At 40.9% G+C, this 14413-nt stretch overlaps 1 protein-coding gene across 12 annotated transcripts in view; it reads left to right on the plus strand.

Annotated features, from left to right (window-relative positions):
• ZNF10 (zinc finger protein 10) overlaps nt 1-14413 on the plus strand; it is a 36351-nt gene that overhangs the window by 19670 nt on the left and 2268 nt on the right. For 4 of the 12 annotated variants that reach the window (XM_055240011.2, XM_055240013.2, XM_055240010.2 and 1 more), the window contains 3 exons: nt 1427-1553; nt 2212-2307; nt 5904-9857. In XM_055240011.2, the coding sequence (XP_055095986.1) occupies nt 1427-1553; nt 2212-2307; nt 5904-7369 (1689 nt within the window). In that variant the 3' untranslated portion in view covers nt 7370-9857. Of the gene's footprint in view, nt 1-1426; nt 1554-2211; nt 2308-5903; nt 9858-14413 lie in introns of those variants that run through there. The other 8 variants (XR_008650397.2, XR_008650395.2, XR_010115007.1 and 5 more) reach the window with 8 other exon arrangements.

The raw sequence follows: 14413 nt of genomic DNA on the forward strand, positions 1-14413 counted from the left end.
TCTTTTACAGTCCACTTAGAGTTAATTTTTACTACTTCAAGCAAAATCTAGAAGCCTTACAACATGTGGGTCCCTTTACGTTCCTCCCTTTTTGTTAAAGTTGTGTGTATGTTGAAAAACTGCACCAGAAAATGTTACAGGTCTTTCTTTCAACTGTTCTATATAGTTTTGAAAAATTTAAGAGAAGAAAACAAATCTATTATATTTACCCAGATATCTACTGTTTTTGTTATTTATCTTCCATTTCTGAGATTTCAGGTTTCTCTCTAGTATCATTTCCCTTCTGCCTGAAGAACTTCCTTCAGCACATCTTCTAGAGCAGATCTTCTGGCAACAAATTCTGTTAGTTTTAGTTCGTTTGAGAATATCTTTATTTTGCATCATTTTTGAAAGATATTTTCACTGGATGTAGAAACTCTGGTTTGTCTGTTCTTTCAGCATTTAAAAACAAACAAACATCATTCCACTGTCTTCTGACCTTTATGGTCTTTGATGAGAGACCCTCAGTCACTCAAATAGGTTTTTCTCTAGATATAATCAACACTTATTTTTGATGTGGCTGATAAGGGCCTTGCATCTATCTCCTGTTTCTTTGTCAAATTGTTTTGCTACTGCTAAAATATAATCTCCCAACTCTTCCATTTTTTTTTTTTTTTTTTAGTACCTACCAATGGTCATGAAAAATATTTTGGATAATTATTTTAGGTTATAAAACATGGCTAGGGTGGTAAATCTCTTAAGCATTAAGGTGTGCTTGAATTAGGTTCTTTATTTTACGTAGTGTAAAAGTGGGTTAACTTTTTTTTTGTTTTTTTTTTTTGTGTGTTTTTTTTTGAGACGGATTCTCGCTCTGTCACCCAGGCTGGAGTGCAGTGGCGCAATCTGGGCTCACTGCAACCTCCGCCTCCCGGGTTCACGCCATTCTCCTGCCTCAGCCTCTCCGAGTAGCTGGGACTACAGGCACCCGCCACCACGCCCAGCTAATTGTTTTTGTATTTTTAGTAGAGACGGGGTTTCACCGTGGTCTCGATCTCCTGACCTCGTGATCTGCCCGCCTCGGCCTCCCAAAGTGCTGGGATTACAAGCGTGAGCCACCGCGCCCGGCCAAAAGTGGGTTAACTTTTTTGAGAATGGATGATTCTCCCTGCCATAGCTGTTTAAAATTTAATTTAAATAAAAATGCTTATGACAGTTTTCTTTAACCTAAAGCATCACATAAAACTTGTTTTCGGACAGTAGGTACTTAATAGCCATTCCTTTTAAGACTTGACCAGAATAAATACTACTCACTTCTAGAATAAATTGTGGTCCATCCACTTTACCTGCCCCAGTGCTGTCAGCTTAATTTCTCTTCCTGTTAGCAATCAGGAAAGGGGGATAGCAAAGATACATATCTGGTACAATGCAAATGTGTTTGATGTTGTAGACACTGGTGACCTTCAAGGATGTATTTGTGGACTTCACCAGGGAGGAGTGGAAGCTGCTGGACACTGCTCAGCAGATTGTGTACAGAAATGTGATGCTGGAGAACTATAAGAACTTGGTTTCCTTGGGTAAGACTAGCTCTGTTTTTGAAGATTTTGGTTCTCCATTGATCAAAAGGTACAGAGACCCTGAAGCATGTATCATATCAGAGTACGGGCTTGGCGTTCAGAGACCTAATTTCTTTGAGGCATAGAACAGGGTTTTTTTACTCCAGTTTTTGTGGAAAACTTGTTTTAATGTATTGAAGTTTTAAAAATGCCTCCTTAAAAAGTTTTCCGGCTGGGCATGGTGGCTCACGCCTGTAATCCCAGCACTTTGGGAGGCCAAGGTGAGCGGATCACAAAGTCAAGAGATTGAGACCGTCCTGACCAACATGGTGAAACCCCATCTCTACTAAAAGTACAAAAATTAGCTGGGCGTGGTGGCGTGCGCCTGTGGTCCCAGCTACTTGGGAGGCTGAGGCAGGAGAATCACTTGAATCTGGGAAGCGGAGGTTTCAGTGAGCCAAGATTATGCCACTGCATTCCAGCCTGGCAACAGAGCGAGACTCCATTTCAAAATAAATAAGTAAATAAAATAAAATACGTTTTCCTGCCTCTGTCAACTTTAGAGTCCCTGCCAGTCCTGCAGAGAGTTGGTGGTCAGGTTGAATCTGAGATGTTTCTTTGTGCCTACCCCAGAGCTCCCCTGACTCTTACCTTGTTCTTTGTCTTTCACTGTGAACAGGTTATCAGCTTACTAAGCCAGATGTGATCCTCCGGTTGGAGAAGGGAGAAGAGCCCTGGCTGGTGGAGAGAGGGATTCACCAAGAGACCCATCCTGGTGAGGACCAGACAAGAGTTGTCATAGGCAGCAGCCCAGATGGGCTGTGAGGTGCTAGAACTTCTAGAGATAGTGGTCACTGGCCCTCCTCACAGGTCCTTCTTCCTGGGAAGACTGAGTTCATCTGGCCCCTATTTCCCCACTGCCAGTCTTTGCATTCCATTTGCATTCAGAGGCAAAGTTTTCTCTATCTGTTGACGTGCTTGGTTTCAGCGCTTGCACGTGTCGCTCTCCTAATTGTTACCACTAACCCTAGCATCTTGTGCTCTCATTTGTCAAAGAATCACTTCTTGCATTTTTGTCTCTCTTTGTTCTTTCATGTGACCCCTTCCCACAACTCAGTTCTCTGTGCAAGCTCTGGAGTGGGACTCATCACTTTCTTTTCTGAGAGTTTGTTTTCTGCCAGGTAGAAAACTGCTGCAGAGATTTCATAATTCCTGTTGCCGCAACTCTCCTTCCTTTCCAGAATGACTGCTCACAGAAACACCAGTTTTTCCTACTGTACTTTAGATCTTTTTTTTTTTTCTGAGATGGAGTTTCACTCAGTCTCCCAGGCTGGAGTGTAGTGGCATGATCTTAGCTCACTGCAACCTCCGCTTCCCAGATTTAAGTGATTCTTCCGCCCCAGCCTCCCAAGTAGCTGGGATTACAGGCATGCACCACCATGCCCAGCTAATTTTTGTATTTTTAGGAGAGATAGGGTTTCACCATGTTGGCTAGGCTGGTCTCGAACTTGTGACCTCAAGTGATCTGCCCACCTTGGCCTTCCAAAGTGCTGGGATTACAGGCGTGAGCCACCATGTCCGGCCTTTATCTAGTTTTGTATTTAATGTTTTAAAAATTTATTTCTAGGCATTTCCCTGCATCTCAGACTTTGAGTGTGATATAAATTAAATCTGAGTCTTACTTGTCCTGTAATTTAGCCTCAAGTTCTTTCCCATGAAGCCTTTTATGATTCCTCATTAAGTACTGGCCTCTTCCTCTTCTGAACTTCCACTTAGTTTAAATCTCTACTTTGAAATATTATCATAAGTTCTTTTTTACTTTTTAGTATTTGCCTTGTAGGTGATTGTATCAAAATGCTATCTCAAAGCAAGTCTTTCAACTGCCTTGGGACCATGGGAGGAAATATTGTTATATTTTCTTTGCTTTATTACTTACCTTCTTTCTTTCTTTTCTATTTTGTTCATCTAGTAAGCTTTCCTGAATGTCTGTTGACAAGTATCCAAAAATAACAATTATTAACTGGACCCAGCAGTTTATGTTTTTATTGAGAATTTATTGTCAGAAGAAATACTCAGACTTCATGGGCTTAAATGCATGGAATTTTACAGAATCTACAAGGCTGTTAAATTCATTATCAAAACAAAAAATATAACGAGTGATGATTTTTAAAAATCAGATGATTAGTTGATTAATGGGTCCAGTAGACTTCGACAATAACTTACTGGCATGGCTGTATTACATAATATGCGGAAGATTTTAGGATATTAATAAAGCACCTCATTCTTATGATCAAACTCTCCACTCAGAATTATCCTCCATTAGTGCTCAGCACCCCCCTTATACATATTCTTCATAGAATCTTCCAGTTGGCATTTGTAGGTTGAAAAACTTCTCCATAAGATTTTCTGATGTTCTGGGTTGGGGAAAGGGGAGAAAGGGTGGTGTATTTCCTATTAAAAATCATCAGGATGGGGAAGAAACTAGGAACTAACGAAGTGGTAAGGGACAGGACTGGTCGGGGTGGGATTGTATAAGGAAGTCATCTAGGGACCAGGCCTGGCACAGGGATCATTTACCAGGTGTATTAGTTTCCTGGGGCTGCGGTAACAAAGAACCAGAAGTTAGGTGGCTCAAAACAACCAAAATGTATCATGTCACAGCTGGAGGCTGTAAGTCTAAAATGAAGATGTCAGTGGGGCTCTGCTATGCTTCTAGGAGAGGGTCTTTCCTTATCTCTTCCAGGCTCTGCTGGCCCTAGGTATTCCTTGGCTTGTGGACATATCATTCCAGTCTTGGACTCCATATTCACATATTCTCTTTACCTGTATCTGTGTCTGTTTTATGGAGGACCACCCTCATACTGGCTTAGGGGCCCATCCTATTTCTGGTACTACCTCATCATAAGTAATTACATCTGGAAAGACTGTATTTCCAAATATGGTCATAGTGTGAGATACTGAGGATTAAAACTTCAACATACCTTTTTGGGGGGGATACAGTTTAACCCATAATACCAGGTAAGAGTGGAATGTCACCCCACTTATGTAAGATGAAGTGGTATTATCAGTGTATTTTTTAGGTTTGGGATTATACGTTTTACCTGAAAGACATTGAGAAACATATAAAGCTCTTATTCAAGAGAAATAATTTGCAGTAATATACACAGGTAGCAGATGGCAGAAATTCTAAGAGAGTATGGGTCAGGCTTCAGATTCTAAGTTCACATCTTGTGGTAGTAGTCCTATCAGTTGTTAAGTCCTTATGTTTCAGAACAAAGAAATCAAAAAAATGAGAAGAATGATAATGATTATTGTAAATCTTATTGCTTTGACCATAAATGTGCCAGAGACTGTAATAGGCTCATGCTTTATATAATACAATAATCTTAAATAACAAATACTGTCATCCTTAGATTAACAGATAAGCAAAATGAATTCTTCAAAGTTTAGCAACTTGTCTAAATTCACCACTAGTAGTAGTATAAAACTTAGATTAGAATTTGTATCTTGGTAACTTTTGTGCAGTTACTCTTCCACCTTGTAATGCAGCCGCTCTGAGAGGTCTGTTGTGTCACTTATCTGGGTGTTATTCTATAGTGCTTCTGTGATTTGGATAAAAAGCATTGCCTGACGTATGGCTGCATTCATGGTTTAAGAATACTAAATTGGGCCGGACACACTGGCTCACGCCTATAATCCCAGCACTTTGGGAGGCCAAGGCAGGTGGATCACCTGAAGTCAGGAGTTCAAGACCAGCCTGGCCAACATGGTGAAACCCTGTCTCTACTAAAAATATTAAAAATTAACCAGGCATGGTGGCAGGTGCCTGTAATCCCAGCTGCCTGGGAGGCTGAGGCAGGAGAATCATTTGAACCTGGGAGGCAGAGGTTGCATTGAGCCAAGATCGTGCCATTGCACTCCAGCCTGGACAACAAGAGTGGAACTGTCTCAAAAAAAAAAAAAAAGAATACTAATTTGATAGTAATGTGAAGAATGTGTGTCAGGGGAAAGTCCTGACAACAAGTAGACAGGTGAGGAACTTACATTGTTAATATCTGGCTTAGAAAATGAGAGTGCAGTCGTTTTTATGGAATTTCCCTTATTTCTACCCTCACCATTGATACCCTGATCCCATGTGTCATGCTGTGTCCTGTGGCTTCTCCTTACTCCTTTTGCCCTTTGTGAGTACTGTATACCCCAATGCATTTACTGTTTACTGCTCCATTCTTCCTTTTCTCATTCTCTATCAAAGTGATAAAGCCGTATTTGAAAGCAACTGTGTACATCTTGCATACTTTGTCTCCACATACATCCTACCATTCTCGCCTTAGTACTCTCTTTAGTTACACAAAAAATTTTCATTTCTTTCAGATTCAGAGATGGCATTTGAAATCAAATCATCAGTTTCCAGCAGGAGCATTTTTAAAGATAAGCGATCATGTGACATTAAAACGGAAGGAATGGCAAGGAATGATCTCTGGTATTTGTCATTAGAAGAAGTCTGGAAATGTAGAGACCAATTAGACAAGTATCAGGAAAACCCAGAGAGACATTTGAGGCAAGTGGCATTCACCCAAAAGAAAGTACTTACCCAGGAGAGAGTCTCTGAAAGTGGTAAATATGGGGGAAACTGTCTTCTTCCTGCTCAGCTAGTACTGAGAGAGTATTTCCATAAACGTGACTCACATACTAAAAGTTTAAAACATGATTTAGTTCTTAATGGTCATCAGGAAGGCTGTGCAAGTAACAGTAATGAATGTGGTCAAACTTTCTGTCAAAACATTCACCTTATTCAGTTTGCAAGAGCTCACACAGGTGATAAATCCTACAAATGCCCTGATAATGACAACTCTCTTACTCATGGTTCATCTCTTGGTATATCAAAGGGCATACATAGAGAGAAACCCTATGAATGTAAGGAATGTGGAAAATTCTTCAGCTGGCGCTCTAATCTTACTAGGCATCAGCTTATTCATACTGGAGAAAAACCCTATGAGTGTAAAGAATGTGGAAAATCTTTCAGCCGGAGTTCTCACCTCATTGGACATCAAAAGACCCATACTGGTGAGGAACCCTATGAATGTAAAGAATGTGGAAAATCCTTCAGCTGGTTCTCTCACCTAGTTACCCATCAGAGAACTCATACAGGAGACAAACTGTACACATGTAATCAGTGTGGGAAATCTTTTGTTCATAGCTCTAGGCTTATTAGACACCAGAGGACACATACTGGAGAGAAACCGTACGAATGTCCTGAATGTGGGAAATCTTTCAGACAGAGCACACATCTCATTCTGCATCAGAGAACCCATGTGAGAGTGAGGCCCTATGAATGCAATGAATGTGGAAAGTCTTACAGCCAGAGATCTCACCTTGTTGTGCATCATAGAATTCACACTGGACTAAAACCTTTTGAGTGTAAGGATTGTGGAAAATGTTTTAGTCGAAGCTCTCATCTTTATTCACATCAAAGAACCCACACTGGAGAGAAACCATATGAGTGTCATGATTGTGGAAAATCTTTCAGCCAGAGTTCTGCCCTTATTGTGCATCAGAGGATACACACTGGAGAGAAACCATATGAATGCTGTCAGTGTGGGAAAGCCTTCATCCGGAAGAATGACCTCATTAAGCACCAGAGAATTCATATTGGAGAAGAGACCTATAAATGTAATCAATGTGGCATTATCTTCAGCCAGAACTCTCCATTTATAGTTCATCAAATAGCTCACACTGGAGAGCAGTTCTTAACATGCAATCAATGTGGGACAGCGCTTGTTAATACCTCTAACCTTATTGGATACCAGACAAATCATATTAGAGAAAATGCCTACTAATAAATATGGGAATTTATCACAAAGAGCAATGACTTTATTTTGCATTGGAGAACTCCTGGAGATAAGCTGTACAAATTGAATCTATGTGGAAATGCTTTCAGTCTTGTTACTATCCTATTTTGCACATTAGAGAATTGGTCCTGGAAGGGAAAGAAACCACAGATTTTATTTCAGTACACAAGTCCATCAGATTTTCTTCTTTTCATGAATTCCTACAGAAGTAATTGGCCTGGGAGCATTCTTGACCAAGTCTTAAATGCTAGAATCTGAGAAGGAATTATTAAATAGGTGAGTTGTTGAGCGAGAACCCCTTCATTTGAAAAGAAATGAGTATGCTACTGTACGGAGTTGTCGCTGAGAATTAAGAAATGATACAGTTAATGCAACAAAAGATGGAAAATAATATTTCAGTCAATATGTCATTGTTTACTTGACTGTGTCTCTCTTCTGGGACATTTAGTAGTGTTTGGTATGTTTTATGTGTCTGGTAGAAACCATATTTTGGTTAACAGCAAGGAAAATGCTTATAATGCAGTACAATTAAAAACAACACATCTCCACTACCAGTTACTAACCCATTTTTAAGTACATTTGCATGTGGGCAAGAATTGAAAGTATATAGATAATTGAACAGAATTGATTTGTTAGATAATGAGATTTTGACTGAGTTTTATAGTCTGTTTAATGTTGCTGTAATAATTATTTTAAGAAACTTTTAAATATTGTAAGAGGATATCTAGTTTCTCTATTCTACCATCAAAGAAGCTTTTGAGTACCACCTGTTAATGAGCTTTCCTATTCTAAATTGTTTTGGGTCACAGAGTTCCACTTTTTCCACTCTAATTAGCACTGCAAAAGCTCCTGAGAATTTAAAAACAGTAATTCTCTGGATGTTAGGACCTAGGGGAACATTGGGCATTTGAACATATCAGGGAGGGTCCCCATTTTAGTGGGAACAAGTATTTAAACAATATTTAGAGCAAGTGTCCTCATGTGATAAACAGAGCACGGTCCAAAGATACCCTCCTTTTCAAGGTAGTCTTTTATCTTTATAAAGAAAGATTAGTGTTTAAGAGCATAGACTTGAGCTAGACTACCCAGGTTGAAACCCCACTAGCTGGGTGATCTTGAACATGCTGCTTAGCTTCTCTGTGCCAAACTTACTGATATCCTCCTCTGTAAATTAGCGATAATAATAGTACTTACCTGGTAGGATTATGGTGAGTATTAAATGAGTAAACGGAAACATCTTAGAATAGTGCCTGACATATATTATGTTCTCTGTAGTTACTGGCTGTGATTATTAATATTGCCGCACCTTAATATCTGTTATTTAATTGAAATCTGCTTGTGTGCTTATAAGAATTTACTGAGTTCTCACTTCCCTTACAGTCATACATGGTTTTTCCCTTTTGCCTAAATCAGAACTCAACAGCTTGGGAAAATCACTGAGAAATAGTGGATATAGGTTTCATTTCTGAGGATCAATAAACAGCTTGTAATGTTGTATACACATTTATTCTGTTTGTACAAAGGTTTTCCATTCTATGGAGAGGATCCCAGTCTTCAGATTCTCTGGTAAGTTAATAACCCACAAAAGATTCAGGAAGAGGATCTATTTTAATTCTCTTTCATTCTATAAATCAATCTGTTGTATATAGGGACTGACCATGATTCTCCATTTTCTAGCATAAATTTTAGCTGCTCAATGATTGATTGTTGAATGATAGATGAAGTATTACTGAAGCCAACCAGAGATCTTGATCTCTCTGCGAGGAAAAAACCTAGAAATGATGGTTAGAATCAGGAGACTTGAGAACTACGAGGAACATGGCAGCCTCTAGCTCATACTTGTCGTTGTACAATTGAGATCAAGTGAATTGGCCCCTGTCTCACATTTTCAGTGAAGTCAGACTCAGAAGTAGGTCCTAGGTTTCATGTTTCCTACTGCTCTTCTCACTATGTACACACCATGCCCACATACAACATGCCTATCGGAAATGGTTTTCATTAAGGGAGTAGAATAGTCACTTAACTGGGGCTCTTAACATTGCTAATAACCTGTGGCTCAATTTCCTCAACTGTATAATGAGGATACTACTAGTATCTACCTCAAAGCGTTGTCATGTGGATTGAGATGATATGTATGAATCATATAAAAGAGTGCCTGGCACATAGTAGGTGCCATTAATAATATTACTATTGTTAACACCTTAAGGGTCTAACTTGTAATGAAGACAGAAATATGTATGAGGATGATCACTGAAATATTTATGACAGTGCATAATTTGCAAAATGAAAAAATGTACACTAGCATAATATTTGTGGCATATCCGTGTAATGGAAGATTATGCAGGCATTAAAATATGTACACAAAAAGTTTGGTAACAGGAAAAATGCTGTCATGTGTTACAAAAAAAGCATGATAAATAATTGTTAATGTGGAGTAAGCTCAAATATGTCAAAATAAATGTATTGTAAAAAATGAGTGTTGCCCAAAACTAAGGAAATTTGTCAAAATATTAACAGTAGTTAGCCTATATATTGGGAAAATTGGTGTTTCCTTTTCTATTTTTACACTTTTCAGTTCTTTCCAAAGCCTCCTGAAATAATATATCTTACTTTTAGAATTAGGAAAACAGCCGGGCGCGGTGGCTCATGCCTGTAATCCCAGCACTTTGGGAGGCCGAGGCGGGCGGATCACGAGGTCAGGAGATCGAGACCATCCTGGCTAACAGGTGAAACCCCGTCTCTACTAAAAATACAGAAAAATTAGCCGGGCGTAGTGGCGGGCGCCTGTAGTCCCAGCTACTTGGGAGGCTGAGGCAGGAGAATGGCGTGAACCTGGGAGGCGGAGCTTGCAGTGAGCCGAGATTGCGCCACTGCACTCCAGCCTGGGCGACAGAGCGAGACTCCGTCTCAAAAAAAAAAAAAAAAAAAAAAGAAATGCAAATAGAATTAGGAAAACAATCTCCTCAGTGATGGAATTTTTTTTTTTTTTCTTCAAAAGCTCATACCAAGGCCTGGTGTGTTGGCTCATGCTTATAATCCCAACAATTTGGGAGGCTGAGGGAGGAGGATTGATTGAGTTCAAGACCAGACTGGGCAACATAGCAAGACCCTGTCTCTACAGAAAGTTTAAAAATTAGGTGTGGTGGTGCATACCTATAGTCCTAGGTACTTAAAAGGCCCTGAGGCAGGAGGACCACTTGAGACCAGAGTTTGAGGTTGCAGTGAATTATGATCACAGCATTGCACTCCAGCCTGGGCAACAGGGTGAGACCCCTTTTGGAGAAAAAAGGGGTGTGAGGGCTCATATGTGTTAATAAGCTACTAGAGGCCCGGCACGGTGGCTCACGCCTGTAATCCCAGCACTTTGGGAGGCTGAGGCGGGTGGACCACCTGATGTTGGGAGTTCAAGACCAGCCTGGCCAACATGGTGAAACCCCGTCTCTACTAAAAATACAAAAATTAGCTGGGTGTGGTGACGCATGACTGTAATCCCAGCTACTCGGGAGGCTGAGGCAGGAGAATCGCTTGAACCGGGGATTCGGAGATTGCAGTGAGCCAGGATCGCACCACTGCACTCTAGCCTGGGTGACAGAGTGAGACTCTTCCTTTTCCGTTAAAAAAAAGCTACTAGAACCTTAATAAAGGAATTTAGCAAGGTCATAGGATATGAGGTTACAAAAAACAATTTTATTTCTTATACTAGCAGTGACCAATTAGGAAATGAAATTGGAAATACAGTTCCATTTATAACGATACAAAAAAAGTTAGGTTTTGAAGGAAAGGTGAGGGTTAAAGAGAGAGTTAGTGGCTCAACAGAAACACAGGTTGATTGCTAGCAAAAACCTGCAGAGAGGGGACCAGCTTAGTGCCGGAGCCCACTGCTGCTTTCAGGCTGGGGTAATTATAGGTGTAGGTGGAAGGGGTCTGGGTGGTATGGCCTGCTGCCCGGCAGCATTTGATAAAGATGTTCCTGTAGTCAGGTGGTTAGGATGTTTCTCATGGCCCAAGCCCCTGAAGAATCGCCTTGATCAGGGTCTGTGAAATGGTTGGGGGTTTATAAAATGATGCAGCTTGGACTAACAGTGACCAATTAGGAAATGAAATTAGAAACATAATTCCATTTACAATGATAGAAAAAATATGAAATACTTAGATAAATTTAATGAAACATGAAAGACCTGCACAGTGAAAACTATAAAACGTTGCTGAAGAAGTTAAGGAACATATAATAAGAATAAATAACACAAAAGAAATGGAGAAATATACCTTGGTCAGGGATGGGAAAACTCAGTATTGTTAAGATGGCAGTCCTCCCGAAATTAATCTTTATTTTATTATTATTTTTTTTGAGACGGAGTCTCGCACTGTAACTCAGGCTGGAGTGCAGTGGTGCGATCTGGCTCACTGCAAGCTCTGCCTTCCGGGTTCACGCCATTCTTCTGCCTCAGCCTCCCGAGTAGCTGGGACCACAGGCACCCACCACCACGCCTGGCTAATTTTTTTGTATTTTTAGTAGAGACGGGGTTTCACCGTGTTAGCCAGGATGGTCTCGATCTCCCGACCTCATTATCTGCCCGCCTCAGCCTCCCAAAGTGCTGGGATTACAGGCGTGAGCCACCGCGCCCGGCCCCGAAATTAATCTTTAAATTCGTAGGCATTTGTGTGGTTATTGACAAACTAACCAAAAATTTATAGGGAAATGCAAGGGACCTAGAATAATCAAAGCAAATTTTTTCAAAGAACAAAGTTGAAGGGCTTATACTACGTAATTTCAAAGCTGACTATACAGCTACAGCAATGAAGACTGTGGTACTGTCATGAGGATATAGTTAAAACATAAAAATACATAACACAAAAAGCACAAATATAAATCAGACTTCCTCAAAATTTAAAACTTCAGCTCTTTTAAAACAATAGGGCCAGGTGCAGTGGCTCATACCTGTAATCTTAGCACTTTGGTAAGCTGAGGTGGGCAGATCACTTGAGCCCAGGAGTTTGAGACCAGTCTGGACAACTTGGCAAAACCCCATCTCTACAAAAAAAGCTACAAAAATCTGAGCATGGTGACCCGCACATGTACTCCCAGCTATATGGGGGTGCAGAGGTGGGGTTTGGGGAGGGCTGAGGTGGGAGGATCTCTTGAATCTGGGAGATAAAGGCAGCAGTGAGCCATGAGCGAACCACTGCACTCCAGCCTGGGTGACAAAGTGAGACCCTCTCTGGAATAAAACAAAACAAAAAAAACCCGTAGGAGTATATATTCACAATACAGATATCTGGTAAGGACTTGTATCCGGAATGTGAAAAACTCATAACTCAGTAAAAGAAAAAAACGAATTACAAAAAGCAAAATATTTTAACAGATGCTTCACAGAAGAATACATATGAATGGCCAGTGAATACATGAAAAGATGCTTAAGATCATTAGTCATTAGGGAAATGCAAATCAAAACCATAAAGAGAGAAGCACTTCAGATCCAGTAGCATGGCTGAGAAAAATAAGACATGATAAATGTTACGGAGGATTGGAGAAATTAGAACACATACATTGCTAGTGAGGCTGTAAAATGGTGCAGCCACTTTGGAAAAGTTTGGCAAATCCTCAAAATATTAAACAGTTACCATATGTCCCATCAATTCCACTGTAGGCATAAACTCAAAAGAACTGAAAATACATGTCCAGCTGGGTGCGGTGGCTCACACCTGTAATCCCAGCATTTTGGGAGGCCGAGGTGGGCAGATCACGAGGTCAGGAGATTGAGACCATCCTGGCTAACACGGTGAAACCCCGTCTCTACTAAAAATACAAAAAAATTAGCCAAGCGTGGTGGCGGGCGCCTGTAGTCCAGCTACTCAGGAGGCTGAGGCAGGAGAATCGCTTGAACCCAGGAGGCGGAGGTTGCAGTGAGCAGAGATCGCGCCACTGCACTCCAGCCTGGGTGACAGAGCAAACTCTGTCTCAAAAAAAAAAGAAACAAAAAACATGTCCATGCAAGAACATGTACAGCAATGTTCAGTGATATTTGTAGTAACCCAACACTGCAGTAAACACAGTAAACACAATAGATGTGTGAGTGGAAAAGAAAATTGTGATATATTCATATAGTGGAATACTACTCAGCAATAAAATGTAACAAAATAATGACATAACCTACAGCATAGGAAAATATCATGAATATTTTAAGTCACACACAAAAGTACTGGCTGGGTGTGGTGGCTCACACCTGTAATCCCAACATTTTGGGAGGCCAAGGCAGGCAGATCACTTGAGCCCAGTTCAAAACCAGCCTAGGCAATGTGGTGAAATCCCCTCTCTACAAAAAATACAAAAATTAGCCGGGTGTAGTGGCATGCATCTGTGGTCCCAGCTACTCAAGCAGGAGGCTGAGGTGGGAGGAGTGCTTGAGCCAGGGGAGGTCGAGGCTGCAGTGAGCCGTGATTGTACCACTGCACTGTATCCCGGGCAACAGAGTGAGACCCTGTCTCAAAAAACAGAGTACAAACTGTGTGACTCCATTTATAAAATTCTAGAAAATATAATCTATAATGACAGAAAGGAGATAAATTAGTGGTTGCCTCAGGCTGGGGTTGGGAGAGCAATTGACTGCAAAGAGACCATAAGGGAAACATTGGGAATAATCTGTATCCTGATTGTGGTGAGGCAGGAGAATAGGGTCTGGAGGCAGGGAACTAAGGCCACTTCATGCTGACTGGATATCAGAGGCTACTCCCTTTTCAACCCCTCCTTTCTCTGTGTGGCACTTGCTGCGTGGCAATTGCAGCCCCTCCTTTATGGGCATGGCAATTGAAAAATGGAAGTACCTCTGATCCCCTCCCACAATAGATTAGACTGGTCACAGACCCACACTTTATTCTGATTGGTCCCCTCCCACAACCAGTCAGACTGGTTGCGGGCTAATGGGAAACCTCTAGAGGGCATTTAAACCCCAGAAAATTCTGTAAGTGACACGCTTGAGCTGCTTGCTGGAGCCCACTCCCACCCTGTGGAGTGCACTTTTGTTTAAAATAAAT

This window comes from Symphalangus syndactylus, chromosome 13, assembly GCF_028878055.3.
Source record: "Symphalangus syndactylus isolate Jambi chromosome 13, NHGRI_mSymSyn1-v2.1_pri, whole genome shotgun sequence".
Taxonomy (NCBI): domain Eukaryota; kingdom Metazoa; phylum Chordata; class Mammalia; order Primates; family Hylobatidae; genus Symphalangus; species Symphalangus syndactylus.